Here is a 13,642-nt window from a genome sequence, read left to right as displayed (position 1 = left end):
TAGACAAGTCATTTTTACAAAATCTTTCTGGAAACGTTTGAATAAGAAGAATCATTATATTATATTTCCTAAATGAATAAATATTGTAAATACTAGTCAATTAACTATCCAACACGGCATACCAATCAATGTGTAAATTTTGTACTTTTTTTTAAAAAAAAAAGCATAGACTATATTTAGAATTCTATTTTTTTTTTTAAAAAGGGTCACTATTAGAAACAAATAGTTTTCTCATCACGAATCTAAGAGAAATTTATGTTATATTCTCAGTTTTTTTTTTCACTTCACCACCTCTCTAGATAAATGCATGAGGAAAATAAATTCTTACTGAAATAGAGGAAACTTTCTAATTTTTTCCATACAAAATTTTTTTCTTTTCTTTTTTCATAGATTTAATTAAAATGTCTATGGTATAGCCTCTGAACATTTTCTTACTGAGAAATTTGAGGGGAAATAGTAATATTTTAGTAGTGAATATGCATACCTACGTGAAAAAACAAAAGAAAAATGCATACGGGATCATTAAAAGTATTCTATATGATTAATATAAGTGATTTAGAACATTTTTTTACTACAATTTTAAAGCAGTGGAAATTTTTTTTAGCACGTTTTAAGGCATTTAAATCCACTTTAATAAAAGTTCAGGCGCTTGTTTTGATTAATAATTTTATTACCAAATACATATTTTTCTCTTTATTATTTTAAAATGGAATGAGATCCCTTGAATATTTAATTGGTGGTGCGGCACATCAGGAAAGACGATAGCATTATTTATTTATTTAGTTGAATCACGAATAATTTAAATATATTATGAAATTGAAGTGCAAATAATTAACGCATCATAAATGTGTGTGTAAATATGTATATTGTTCAAATTAGAACTTAATATCAACGCTAAGATTATGATGAAGTAGTATATATATATATATATTAAATATTTATAAATATTAATTTTGGATCAATTATTATATTGTATACTAACTTTGAGATGTATTGTTGTAGTAATTCATAAAAAAATTAATTAAAAATATAAGAAGTAATAAGAGTAGATCTAAGTCGTCTTTAGTAGAAATTGTTTTAACCTGGGTTGGGAATAAGATACTCCCTCTGTTCCTATTTCTATGTCATCATTTCAGATTTCACGTCTCTTAAGAAACTATGTAAGTTTACCATTATACTCTTATTTAGTATTTTTTTGAAGTCAAGTTTCAACAAATAAAACAAAAATTAATTTATTTTAATTAATTAACCTGACCAATGAACATGAGCTAATCATTTAATTTTTTTATGTTGGTCAAATTCATACCTTCAAAACTAATTAACTCACAAGGGTTAAAATAGGAAAAATAATGTCATTTATACATTAATTTTGTGAAATGATATATATTAGGGATAAGGGTCTGAAAAATACTCCAACTTTGGTCGGATTTGCTGTTGCGATACTAAACTTTCATAAGGACCTATTACCTCCCTAGACTATTTAATACCGTATTTTTATCCCCCTGAACTATTTAATAATGTATTTTAAAGGTATATATGTGCTCACGTGGACACATTACTATTTATAATTTTGCATTATTTTTTATGTCCATGTGGGCAAATATATATGTTTAAAATACGGTATTAAATAGTTTAGGGAGGTAATAGGTCCTCATGAAAGTTTAGTATCACAACAATAAATCCGACCAAAATTGAGGTATTTTTCAGACCTTTATCCCTATATATTAAGGACCATCTATTTTTTCAATAACCTAATTTCATTAATTAATACTACCATTTAGGCTCCCCAACCTATATATGGCTGTACTACTTTGGATAGGTTAATTTTTTTTCCACTCAGTGTCCGGAGCTCGTATTAGAGCTATGATCAAATTCAGATTGCGCTCTGCAAAGTCTATTTTAACATGACATTTCCAATAAAATTTTCTCCATATTCAGAGATCGAATTCGAAACCTCTTATTAAGAGTGGAGCAGTTCATTATTGTACCACAACTCATATTGATAAATTAGATAAATTATTATAATTTATAAGAACTATCCGGAAGCAACATTAAATTCCTTACCAGAAGTATTAATTTCTTGACTGTTAAAATTGATTACTTGAACCAAAAAGTATTCTTTTAATTTAAGAGTTACAAAATCTCTTTGAGACCTTGAATGGAGATAGAGTATAGTTTACCAGTTCAATGGAATTCAAAATTTTAATTTTAAATCCTGCATCTTTTTATAGAAATTTATTAAATATTTATATATTTTTTTCATTCTCATTTATGTAATATTTTTTCTCTTCTCGAAACTTCAAATAATTTAGTATCCAATAATTCAAAATAACTAAATTATCGAACTTCGTAAATTTTAAAATTTGGCCCGTCTCAACTTAAGAGCAAATACTCTCTTTATTTAATTTATTTGTCTTATTTACCTTTTAGTCTGTTTAAAGAAGAGATCTCTATTTTTATTTGACAACACTTAATTTAAATTTTGCACATTACACATTTAAAATCACAAGATTAAATTACATTTTGATATATTCTACATTTCTTTAATTTAAGATTATAAGATTCAAATTTTTTCTTCACTTTCTTAAATTCGTACAAAAATAAATCAGACAAACAAATTGAAACAAAGTAAATATATTACGTGACACTTTTTTTAGTCGGTCCAAAAAAAAATAGTCTACAACAAAAATTGTTTTTAGCAGTAATAAATATATACATTAACAAAGAGTGCAAGAATAGCTTTGTTTGCCATCTGATTTACCGTCTCTATGATTTACAATTGTAAGTTTTCGAATGACACCCTAATCACTTTTTTGGATAGGAATTTAGTAAAATATTCATTTCATCCTTAATAGAATGATTTATAGTCAGACAAAAATCTATAATTTATTTAAACAATAAATTTCAACCGTCTTTTTTTCTTGTATCAAATCAGACAACATCACATTAAACATCAATATAACAGATCTGGACCAATTCAATACATAGTATACTTTCCTTGCATATGTATTACTTTGCCTCTTTCACAAGAATTATGAAAGTCAAAACATCATCGATGTCCTCAAAAGAAGCTTCTATAGACTTAGCAAATTTAAAATAAAAATTTATTCCAAAGTCCCCTATTTTTTATTTGACTATTTCCTAATCCCCACTTATAATAAGCTCATTTCATCCCATATTTTTTTGGTTCCTTTGAAATACAATTCTATACAAACACAAATATTCTCCATTCCCAAAACAAACAAAAAAATCCAAATTTTTGTATTATTATTACTATTCAATATGGTTAATCCATTTATTTGTGGATCTTTTCATCATCAAGATGATGATGATATTGAAATTTTTAGCCCATGTTCAACTCCCAAAAGATCAAAAAAAAGTTTGTTAAGGTCTAGCAACAAAAATAATCCATATTCAAATAGAGGACTTGATAAATTCTCTGCCCTTTTAGCTGATCTTGAAGACAAGAAACAAAGAATTTATTCCGAAATTGCCCCTGACGATATCTCTTTCGTACGATTTGTTTTTTCGAATTCTAACGATGCTAAGCCTATTATTGTCAAGTTGAAGGACAAGAAATTGTCAAAGAATTATCAAGAGGAGAAAATAGAGTCTCCGAAGAAGCAAATGACTCGTGAAGTATACGAAGATTGTCAAGAAAGGAAAGCTGAGTCCGTGGAAAAGAGGGTAATAAAGAAGAGTGTTTCTAAGTGGAATTCAATGAAGTGGGAAAATTTGAAGAGGCCTATGTTTTATTTGCCTTTGACTATAATATTGATATTGGTATTTTTGGCTATTTATGGAAGGTCATTTGCAATAATGTGTACTTCAATTGGATGGTATTTGATTCCTACAATTAGAGGGGGAGATTCAAGATCAAGTATAAGTACAAGAAAACCAAAAAGGAAGAAGGATTATATGAGAAGATTTAGTGAAAAAAGTGTTGTTAGAAAAGAACCAATTTCACCAAGAAGTGTTATGAATGGACCAAATGGTAAAATATGACCATAGGAAAAGTTGGTCATAATGTGAAAGGAAAAAAATTATCTTGATCCTCTCAATTCTCTCTTCTTCTTTTTTGAGATCGTGGTGTCTGAGCCAGTTTTCATACACTTTGACTAACTCCAGATGGAAAGAATCACCTAGTATTTTTGTCTCTGCTGAGTTTTGGACACGTGAGGGTTCTCAATCACTTCATTGACCAATGGGTCACATCCTTCATTGGGTGCTGAATTCCCTTCTTGAAAATTGTGAATTTTTGGTTCCTTTTTTTTGTAAGTTGACTTTATGCATTGTAAATTGTTTTACTGATTTTGTACATTGTTGTCATGTTTGAGTTGAACTAGAAATTTAGTCACTCTTTTGACATGTTTTTGTAAATAAGAAGGTTTAGAACTTATGTTTGTTAACAATTAGTTATGCTGCTAGTTCAATAGAATTGTATTTTTATTTTTTTTTGTAACAATCGTAAATTATTACCATAACCATCAAAGAAAAGATACAAATAAAAGAGCACCTATTTCTGAAACAGAGAATAGGCCTCTAACAAAACAAAATACCTAGTTACATAACAAATGCTAAATAAAGTGTCTACATTTATTTGCTCTCTTAGAACTACTAAGTAAGTGTAATCTTTCACTGATTTCCTACTTTATCTGTGTTACTGCCTCTTCCGTATGTACACATATGTCTCTAAATCTCCTCCAATTCCTAGCACGCCAAGTGTGGTATATGATTGCTCCGCATATAGCTGCCATGATCTCTTTTTTGAATTGCTTCCAACGATTCCCTTTTATGTTTTCCAGGACATGTACAATACCAATATTATGCACTGATACTTCTGTCCATTGGTGCATAACTTGCCACACAGCTGATGTCCATTTGCAATCTTCAAAGAGATGAACATTAGTCTCCATTACTTTTTCCTCAAAGAGTTAGAATTGTATTGTAATTGTTTTTTTAGAGTAAAATGAAATGGTGTTTGTTTCCCATTGGTTTTCGTAATCATATGATGTTCGAGCCATTTTACGTGCACCTTAACTAATTTATTGAATTTTCTTTTTGCTGGGATTTGAATCATGATATCTTATAATTTTCGCCCATTTTATTAATCATTTTGAGTATTAGAATTTAAAACTGCAATACAACATGTCTCTTTGATACTTACGAGCAAGATAACTGATAACAAATTTCAATGAATATTTCAAAAGTTAACAAAAGACTTACTTTATTATTAGTCAGAAATTTGATTATTTTACAACAATTATTTTAGGTCAAATGATTGGAACATTTGATTTACACCATTAGATAATTTGACAACGAACAAGACAGAAATGGAAGAGATCAAATACACGAAGACCATTTCAATTTTATCCAATAGAACTATAGAAGAGATCAAATATATGAGTGTCATATTTGCACGGAGTCATGTTAATCTTCTCTGTATCGTTTCAATTATAATAAATATCCCCAAATTAGGGACTAAAGGCCGTCTTTTCAAAATATACATATGAATTTAACTACCCAAACACTATAAAATTCTTTAAACAATGTGGTTGCCATTTTAGATCAGAAAATCAACCATGTTTATTTGAATTACTTCAAAGAAGTTCTTCCAAATATTGAATTAAAAAATAAAATTCCTGAGTGTTTATTCGAGGGATTATTATAATATATTGAAACAACGCAGTTTTGACAAAATCATATACTCACTCTTTTAATAGTAGTTAGTTATAAGTAACTTCTAGTAATTAATTAATTTCATTTACCTGCTTCCTTCTTACTTTTTGTTTTTTTATTCAAAGAATCAAAGATAGTGACCAGATAATGTCGATATTTTTCTCCTTATTGGGTATATAATATATAATATTAATATCACTGAAAACAAAGAGCAGTTGGGTCAATACATTTTTCTGTTTCTATCCCTTTCATTGCATAAGCACAATAATCTGTCTTCATCATTTTTTAAAAATATGAGTAGAGGATTACAAGGTAGAAAAATGAACTCTTATCGACAGAGTGAACATTCATATATTCAATCAATTGAGCTATTAATATTCTCCGTCTCATATGATTTTTTAGAAACCTTACACATTTTATTTTTGTTTAACATATCATACCCAAATCTCACTGGTTCAATCAATGCAGATTCACATTGAGTTAATTGAAGTTGAAAATGCCCCTTATAAAAATAAATTAATTTTTTAAATTTAAATTAGAAACCTCTGATTAAAAATGACGAAAAGAAATCATATTATTATACCATGTGTAGAAAAACTATACTCTAGTTTCACATTCTAGTGAACAGTAATTACATTAAAAATTAGATTAACACAAAAACCATTGGACAAACGTTAACTGTTTCACCCAAGGTAATGTCAAATCATAGACCTTTGACAAGGTAGCGGTGCATACTTTGAAGTACTGTCCTAATATTTTGACGAGGTGTACATGGATTGAATGGTTTAAATATTTTAAATATCAAACTAAATTATTTATGTTAGATTTTTAAATCTATAAATCAAATAAAAAAATGTAGGGTTTTTCAGCCTCAAATTTTTCTCAGAATTTTTAGGTAAAGTCTTCCATACAAACATATAATTAACTTGTGATTCAATATTTCTTTAATCATAGCACCATATTTGTTTAGCCACCAAACTTGATCTTCATTTTCATTAATTACTGTTAATACTTGATAATCCTTTTTTGGTGTCCCACTTTTGGTACTTAATTGTCGTCCATAATCTTTCAATTTCATAAGCGTGGCGGCCTCAACTTCTAATGATTATGAAATATACCAAGACTTTCTGTGTTTTACTTTCTTTGTATTCTGAGAACAATCACATAAATTGACCTTACCATAGCAAATTAAATAGCATTAATATCGTTTTCTCAACTGACAACTAAATACTCTATAAATTGTTTTTCACCTAGATACCTTCAAATTTGATGTGTCGCGTCAACATCAAGTATCCACGAGCCTGAGACGAATTGAGGTATCTAAATATACATAGTATTTAGGTGTTAGTTTCTGTATTGTGCTATAAAAATATTATGGCCAACTGGCTAATCTATAAGCACAATTCTATTAAATGAGCGAGAAATTTTAGAACACAAAAAGTTGGTTATAAAGGTGACTGTTAGGTTTAGGGAGGGCCTAAACTTGAAATTTTGGACACACTAGCAATGCACGAGTATTAATACATCATTATCTCAGTAAGAGGGACATTTAATTTTTGCAGCTTATGATAATAAAATGCATTTATTTGTTGAAGATAATATTTTCCTTCGATTTCAACTTAGGCCAGTTGAAAAATCACCGATTTCCATATGATGAGTATAATATATTTTCAAAAGACCCCTGTAAAGATATATAGTCTCATTAATATTATAAAATAATAATTCTTTAAAATTACAAAAATATAAAAGACAATTTAGTAAAATATGATTATAGTGTTTTTTATTTTTTTGGTTAAATTTTAAATCTAGTTGAAGCATCTCTAACTTTTCTTATAGCATCCAAAAATTTCCTTATAGCATCCAAAAATGTTGATATTGTCTTCTCGAATTCCATCATAAAATTGTAAAAAGTTCTAGGCACGATAAATGCTTATTTATGCATAACTGATTCCAAAAATATTATATCGTCTTCAACTTTATCGTCAACATTTTTTGTCCGATGGTATCACAACTTCTTCTAAGCTCTGAACTTCAAAATATGTATCATTTTCACTCGGATAATCTACCAGACTATTGACATCCATTTTATTGCGGTGTACGAGATTATTAATCATGACCTCAAGTTAATGAATTCCTCTTTTCACAAGAGAGTTCATTTATATTCCTTGAGGCTTTATCTCTCCAACAATGTAATCAAAATTAACCTTCATAAATTCTCAAAAGCACTCTTCAAGAGATAGAGAAGAAACAAATCTTTCAAAACTATGTTTAGATCACCAATTGTTGAGTGTAAAGGAACTTCAACCACGTCTTCTGGGGGATATCCCTTTGAAAATACAGCTTTCGAACCCCAAGAACTTGGGAAAATGCAACAGATGAACCTCAACAAGTTGTCATGTAGATCAGTCCCTAAATGACAATTGCTTGCTTTACAATACTGTCCTAACATCCAGGTTTAACTCATCAAATTCCGCGAAGCTCAAAAGCAGGTTATTATACAAGCATAAAACATCAGTGTACAGATCGATTCCAGGAGGAAAGCTCAGCTAATCAAGTGATGCGAACTGGAGTTTCCCAAACAGAGTGTATCAACAAAAACTATTCGAGTCTCATCAGTACGTATAGAGAAGATTTAGGGCCAGTTATACACCTGGGGACTTCTTGTTGAGCAAACAATAAAGAAGTTAGCTGAACCTATCCTTCAATAATGTTGTTTACTGAGCATACTTGGCCACTGGATTAAAGTGTTGCAATTGAGCACTGAAGATAAATTTAAAATGCCTCCAATACACAGAGACCCAATTAATATGTTACTCTATAAACTTCCATCCAACCTCACTTAGGGCTACTGTCAAATGGAGTTGGGTCTTGAGCCTTCTGGAGTTGGTAAGACTACAGGCTCAAAGTTGGTATTCCTTCCTAGATCTTTCTAACAAAGCATGTAACGTCCCCGTCTCTTAGATTGTCATTACGGAGTCAGTCTCTATTCTTAAGTGTGTGGTTTTCTTCACTGGCTTTCTCCTGCTCTTCTTTTTTACTTTTTACGGTGATAGTATAATAGAAGTGTGTAGAATTTTAAGACATTGATTTGTTCATAACAAAGGAACAGTGATGGGCATGTGGTTGCCGATTGCTTGAGAGCTTTTCCAAAGATCAAAATTAAGTTGACACATTGTTTTAATTCAGAAGGTACAACTTGGACTTTGCAGAAGGAACATATACCTGTTAAAATGGAGCCACATAATAGAATCAGATAATTTATCGTGTCCTGACCCTTTAAAAACTACAAATCACCTTCAGGTCTCTGCTTTGATCAGGGAATTCTCCGAAGGTGACAAATGTAATGCTCCTGCCCCTATTCCTGCAATTCAGACAAGAGGTTTGATCAATCTAATATCCTACCTGAACTGATGTGCCACTTTAATTACTTTTTGACTTCTGCCTCATTTGGAAAAGAGCAAGAGAAAGAGAAGAAATAAATCACAGTTGTTATAATCACAATTCACAAATGAAAATTGAAGGAGAAATGTCTAAAAGTGTGTCCTTTACACCTTGAATCTCTTTCGTCCTTCCTCAGAACTAAATTGAGAGACTCGCGAGTGTTGCCTATGACCTCCATCTCTTTCTTCCATTCCTCTTGCTGGCATTCTCTTTCTTTCTTCTATTTGATGTCTAGCATCTAGGAAGAATCCATCTTTATCCCAAGTCACGTCGTAATCAGCTCTGAGTCGTGATCCTTGCTGCACAATTACCAATCACATGATTTACCAAAAAACAATAGCATCAAATAAATAAATAAAATCTTTCAAGAATCGGCAGAATGTGTCATTAAATTTGGATTACAGAAGATCTAACTTTTAGAGGTTGAGAAACAAAACCATCAAGGATTGTTGACTATGAATATGAATGCGCGCACACAAGCAAAATGTACTCCCTCAGTCACATCATATGTAAGGGTGTTTGATTAAGCACAGAGTTCAAGAAAGACTCTTCAAACTTGTAATCTAAAACATGTCATAGACATATGGCTATGAAATCATGTCATTAATGATAAAATGAGAAGTTTGAAGTTAGATTATTGGGAAAATGCATAAGTACCCCCCAGCCTATGCCCGAAATCCCAGAGACACACCTAACCTTTACTAAGGTCCTATTACCCCCCGAACTTAATTTATCTATAATATTCTACACCTTTTCGGCCTACGTGGCACTATCCTCGAAGAAAATGTCAACATGCGTTGGGCCCACAAGACAGTGCCACGTAGGCCAAAAAGGGGTAGAATATTACATATAAAATTAAGTTCGGGGGGGTAATAGGACCTTAGTAAAGGTTAGGTGTGTCTCTGGGATTTCGGGTATAGGCTGGGGGGTACTTATGCATTTTCCCTAGATTACTCCTAAATATAAAAAGGTATCCTTCTTTTTGAGAAAGACTAAAAAGGAAAGTGTGTCACGTAAAAAAAGATAAGGGGAGTATGAAGTACCAATCTTTGCAACACTTATTAAAGAATTAGGCTTTTTGATGGAAACTTATTAAAGCAGTAGTTGAGTAAAGCCTGATTGTTTAAACATATGTCCGACCACATGTTAGATATTTCATTCATAATCATCTTTTGAGTGCTAAAGAAGACGAGAAAGACTAACTGATAAAATACTTTTCTCCAATGTGTTTCAACAGAGCATCAATTACAATATAGACACACCTCAAATTTTTCCTCCTTTTCACTATGTCAAACCTGTTTCATTTCTTTCAATTTTGGCAGAGCAAATGCTAACCTTCAGAGTACATGGGATACTAACTATAGAAAAAGTAAAAATAATAGACTGATGTTCCAACAAATATACCTTTTGCAATGAGCGGCCACACAAAATCTTCAAGGCGTCATAGAAGTCCTTGTGCTTCTCAAACCGCACTACAATCTTACAATGAAGACCAGAAACTATGTCTTCTTCATCTGCATCATCACCTATACTATTGTCCTCGGCTACATGAAGATTCCTAGCAAAGAAAAAATAAGATAAGCCAAATTAAAGATGAAAATTACCAAAATAGTTGAATGTATATATGATAAGCTTAAGAGCTAAAATCTGGAAAGAGAGGGTGAGCGATCAACAAGTTTCTTTCCTATCTTTTCTTGGACAAATGGGAATAATGAAATAAATAAACGCATAGTAGACATAGAAGAAATAGGGACGCAAAGTACAGAATATAGCAGTCTCCAGCTCTACGCAACACGTAGTTGAATGTAGTTGATACATGATTGTTTAACAAATTTTGGTAGGTAATTACATTTCTAAAGAAAAAAATTTTAGTAGGTATCAATATTGCTATAGGAAACTTCTTCTCAATAACGGTTAAAAAAGCACTTGATATATTAGTCAAGTGAACAAGTATACATGAAGCTACTGCTGCAATTATCCATGAACAAATAAACAGCTTTCAACACCAGAACAAACAATTCAAATGTCAAACAAGTAGTCAACGAGATAATAACTTTTCATAAACAGTCTAATAGATGATATAAAAACAACTAATAGCACTTACCTTATCTTTCCAAGCGCAGAAACAATTGTGTGAGTAACCAGCATAGAGGGCTTAGATGAGACCCTTATCTCTGCGAACCATCGTGATGGCATACCTTTCAACACGATTGTATCTGGCTGCATCTTTGCACTCCTCTGATATCCTGTAAAGAAGAAAATAGAATATACAATTACTTCAAGGTACCAGAAAAGCATGGACCATTTACACTAGCCCATCATATCACACAGTCATGAATTTCACCAACAATATAACGAGGAACTAAGTACTCCTAGCTCGCTCAAAATACAAAAACAGCCAGAAGCTTTGATACTTTAGACTGAGTGAGCTCAAGTTGTTAGCAGTTTCAGCTTCATACCCTTTATGTACATAAACAGAAACAAAAGGTCTTCCATTTACACCATACAACAACTAAAAAATCTGTTCTTGAGCATCCTTTCTTCTTAGCTCCTCATTCGAAAGTTAAAATCCAGATTTTCTTATCTAACTATCAAATTTCATTCATCACATGGACTTCTACATTGAGGGAAAAGTCATATAGAACAGTGAAACAGGATATTATTCTTATTATAACAATCAAGTTTCTTCACTTTTCTTATTTTCTTCTTCCGGCTACTACAACAAGGAAATATACATCGGGATTCACTCCATTCCATTAGATTCTATAACGGACATTTTCTACTAACATACAAATCTCTAAATAAACAAAAAGCAAGTGTACCAGCATTATAATTCAACTGCATTATATCCAAAATACTAAAACATATAAAATCTTTACTAACCACGAGCACCAAAAGCAATAATTTCTTCCCATTCCTTCTTCATTCCTTCAAAATCATCAGACACCGGCACAGCTACATTCAACTTAAACTTCGTACCTTCCAAATTCAACTCAATCCCATCCAATTTTTCCACAAACCCTCTCCTCCATTCTAAAAACTTCTTATCAGCTCTCTCCACATCATCCTCAGTTTCCCCAATCACCTTCGACAGAAACCCTAAGTCGTGAACAAAAAGGCGACCGCGCGCCACCGGCTCCTCGCGCTTGCGCTTGTTGAGATCTTTGAATTTCCGGATTTGTAGGTCCTCTTCAGGAACAGTGATGAAGAATGAAGATTTTATGTAATCGATCAGTGATCGCTTGAACTTCCATTCGTCGAACGGATTAACGGACTTGTCAGCACGGTAGACTGTTAAGAGAAGCTTAACTCGTGGAACTAGAGAAAGTCCGCTTTCGAGTTCTAGGGTTTCGGTTGGCCGGAGAGAGTTTAACGGCCGATTACTCATCGTCTCCGGTCAGCTTAGTTGAAGCTTGAGCTATTTTTAAGTAGGACTTACTGCTATGCTTTTTGTACTTTTAATCAGTGTTTTAAAAGGGGGCGTGCGTTTTACTTCATAAGAAAAATTTATAAAAATATATCATTAGTTTAAAATAATAAGAAACATGATTAACGAAACTCATAGAAAATAAAAAAATCAACTCCAATATCTTAACTCCGGCTCCTATGCAAACAGCAAACCACACAACTCCAACTCCTCGCGAACCACACATGCTCGATCTAAAAACCTTGTCATCCGACTCGTATGCAATAGCTTGCGAACCACACATGTTGATGAGCTCGACCCGGAAGACAAACTCGTTGACATCTGAATCCTATGTAATAGCTCGCAAACCACACACGTTGACGAGCTCGACCCAGAAGGCAAACTCCTTGTCATCGCAAGTAAGGGGTTTTGAACTTGAGACCTCCAACATTGAAGTCTCAAGCCCAAATCATTAAGTCAGTTCGAAAGGTACGTTAACTAAGGAATTTAACATATAATTATGTAAGATTTATTAGGCGAGCCTCGAGAGTTGGGCGTTGAGCATGTTCAGGATGTACATTCGGGCACTTAGATCGTAAGTCTCATAGAACTAAATCCCAAACATGAGTCTTGGTGCGTTTTGCAATAGCCCCGCCCCAGAGCGAACCCCGATGCGAGTCCCAACACAATCTTTTAAAACACTGCACTACGACGTCGTATACATGTTGTAGAGCCAAAATCAAATTTTGAATTACCTCAAAAATTTTACTACAAATAAAATGAAGTAGAATGAAGAAAATACGACAACAACAACAATAAACGTGGTGCAATTCCACATGTGTAGTGTGAAGAAGATAGTATGTACACAAACCTTGTGGAGGTCGAGAGATGGTTTCTGGTAGACTCTCGACTCTTTAAACATTAGCTAATATTCAAATGTTTTCCAATGCCATGAAGATGGTTCAGACTCAACAACTTCATATGATCATAGTGGTAAAGTATACCTACTGCAAAAATCAAAATGCCTACAAATTAGCACAAACAAAGCCTATTATCCATCGAGTTTCCATGTACTAGTTGATCCCCAGGAATTTTTCAGATGTCATAAAAGAAACA

At 32.1% G+C, this 13,642-nt stretch overlaps 2 protein-coding genes and 1 non-coding gene across 3 annotated transcripts; 1 reads left to right on the top strand and 2 right to left on the bottom strand.

The window, feature by feature from the left end:
• Nucleotides 1-3,204: 3,204 nt before the first annotated feature.
• On the top strand, nucleotides 3,205-4,364 carry LOC125813041 (uncharacterized). The gene has a single exon (XM_049492540.1). It carries the CDS (start codon nucleotides 3,283-3,285, stop codon nucleotides 4,003-4,005), a length of 723 nt encoding a protein of 240 aa, XP_049348497.1. The 5' UTR covers nucleotides 3,205-3,282; the 3' UTR covers nucleotides 4,006-4,364.
• A 1,014-nt stretch (nucleotides 4,365-5,378) lies between these two features.
• On the bottom strand, nucleotides 5,379-5,482 carry LOC125813648 (U6 spliceosomal RNA). The gene has a single exon (XR_007442076.1). It is a non-coding gene; the product is annotated as a U6 spliceosomal RNA (small nuclear RNA).
• A 3,727-nt stretch (nucleotides 5,483-9,209) lies between these two features.
• On the bottom strand, nucleotides 9,210-12,690 carry LOC125812989 (uncharacterized). The gene is made up of 4 exons (XM_049492477.1): nucleotides 12,004-12,690; nucleotides 11,225-11,366; nucleotides 10,525-10,678; nucleotides 9,210-9,419 (listed from the first exon to the last, which is right to left on the bottom strand). The coding sequence occupies exons 1-4, from the start codon at nucleotides 12,506-12,508 to the stop codon at nucleotides 9,225-9,227; spliced, it is 996 nt and encodes a 331-aa protein (XP_049348434.1). The 5' UTR covers nucleotides 12,509-12,690; the 3' UTR covers nucleotides 9,210-9,224.
• Nucleotides 12,691-13,642: the final 952 nt, after the last annotated feature.

Source organism: Solanum verrucosum, unplaced genomic scaffold (genome assembly GCF_900185275.1).
Source record: "Solanum verrucosum unplaced genomic scaffold, falcon-dt-bn FXZP01000235.1, whole genome shotgun sequence".
Classification (NCBI taxonomy): domain Eukaryota; kingdom Viridiplantae; phylum Streptophyta; class Magnoliopsida; order Solanales; family Solanaceae; genus Solanum; species Solanum verrucosum.
Note: the sequence above shows the minus strand (reverse complement) of the source record. Positions and strands in the feature narration are given on the sequence as shown.

What these genes read in the sequence shown, in the direction of transcription:
- LOC125813041 (XM_049492540.1), top strand. Translation starts at nt 3,283, where the DNA reads ATGGTTAATCCATTTATTTGTGGATCTTTTCATCATCAAGATGATGAT.
- LOC125812989 (XM_049492477.1), bottom strand. Translation starts at nt 12,508, where the DNA reads ATGAGTAATCGGCCGTTAAACTCTCTCCGGCCAACCGAAACCCTAGAA. An exon ending in TATTGCTTTTGGTGCTCGTG is followed by an intron (nt 11,367 to 12,003) that starts GTTAGTAAAGAT and finishes TCTTCTTTACAG; the next exon opens with GATATCAGAGGAGTGCAAAG. An exon ending in GTGGCCGCTCATTGCAAAAG is followed by an intron (nt 9,420 to 10,524) that starts GTATATTTGTTG and finishes GTAATTGTGCAG; the next exon opens with CAAGGATCACGACTCAGAGC.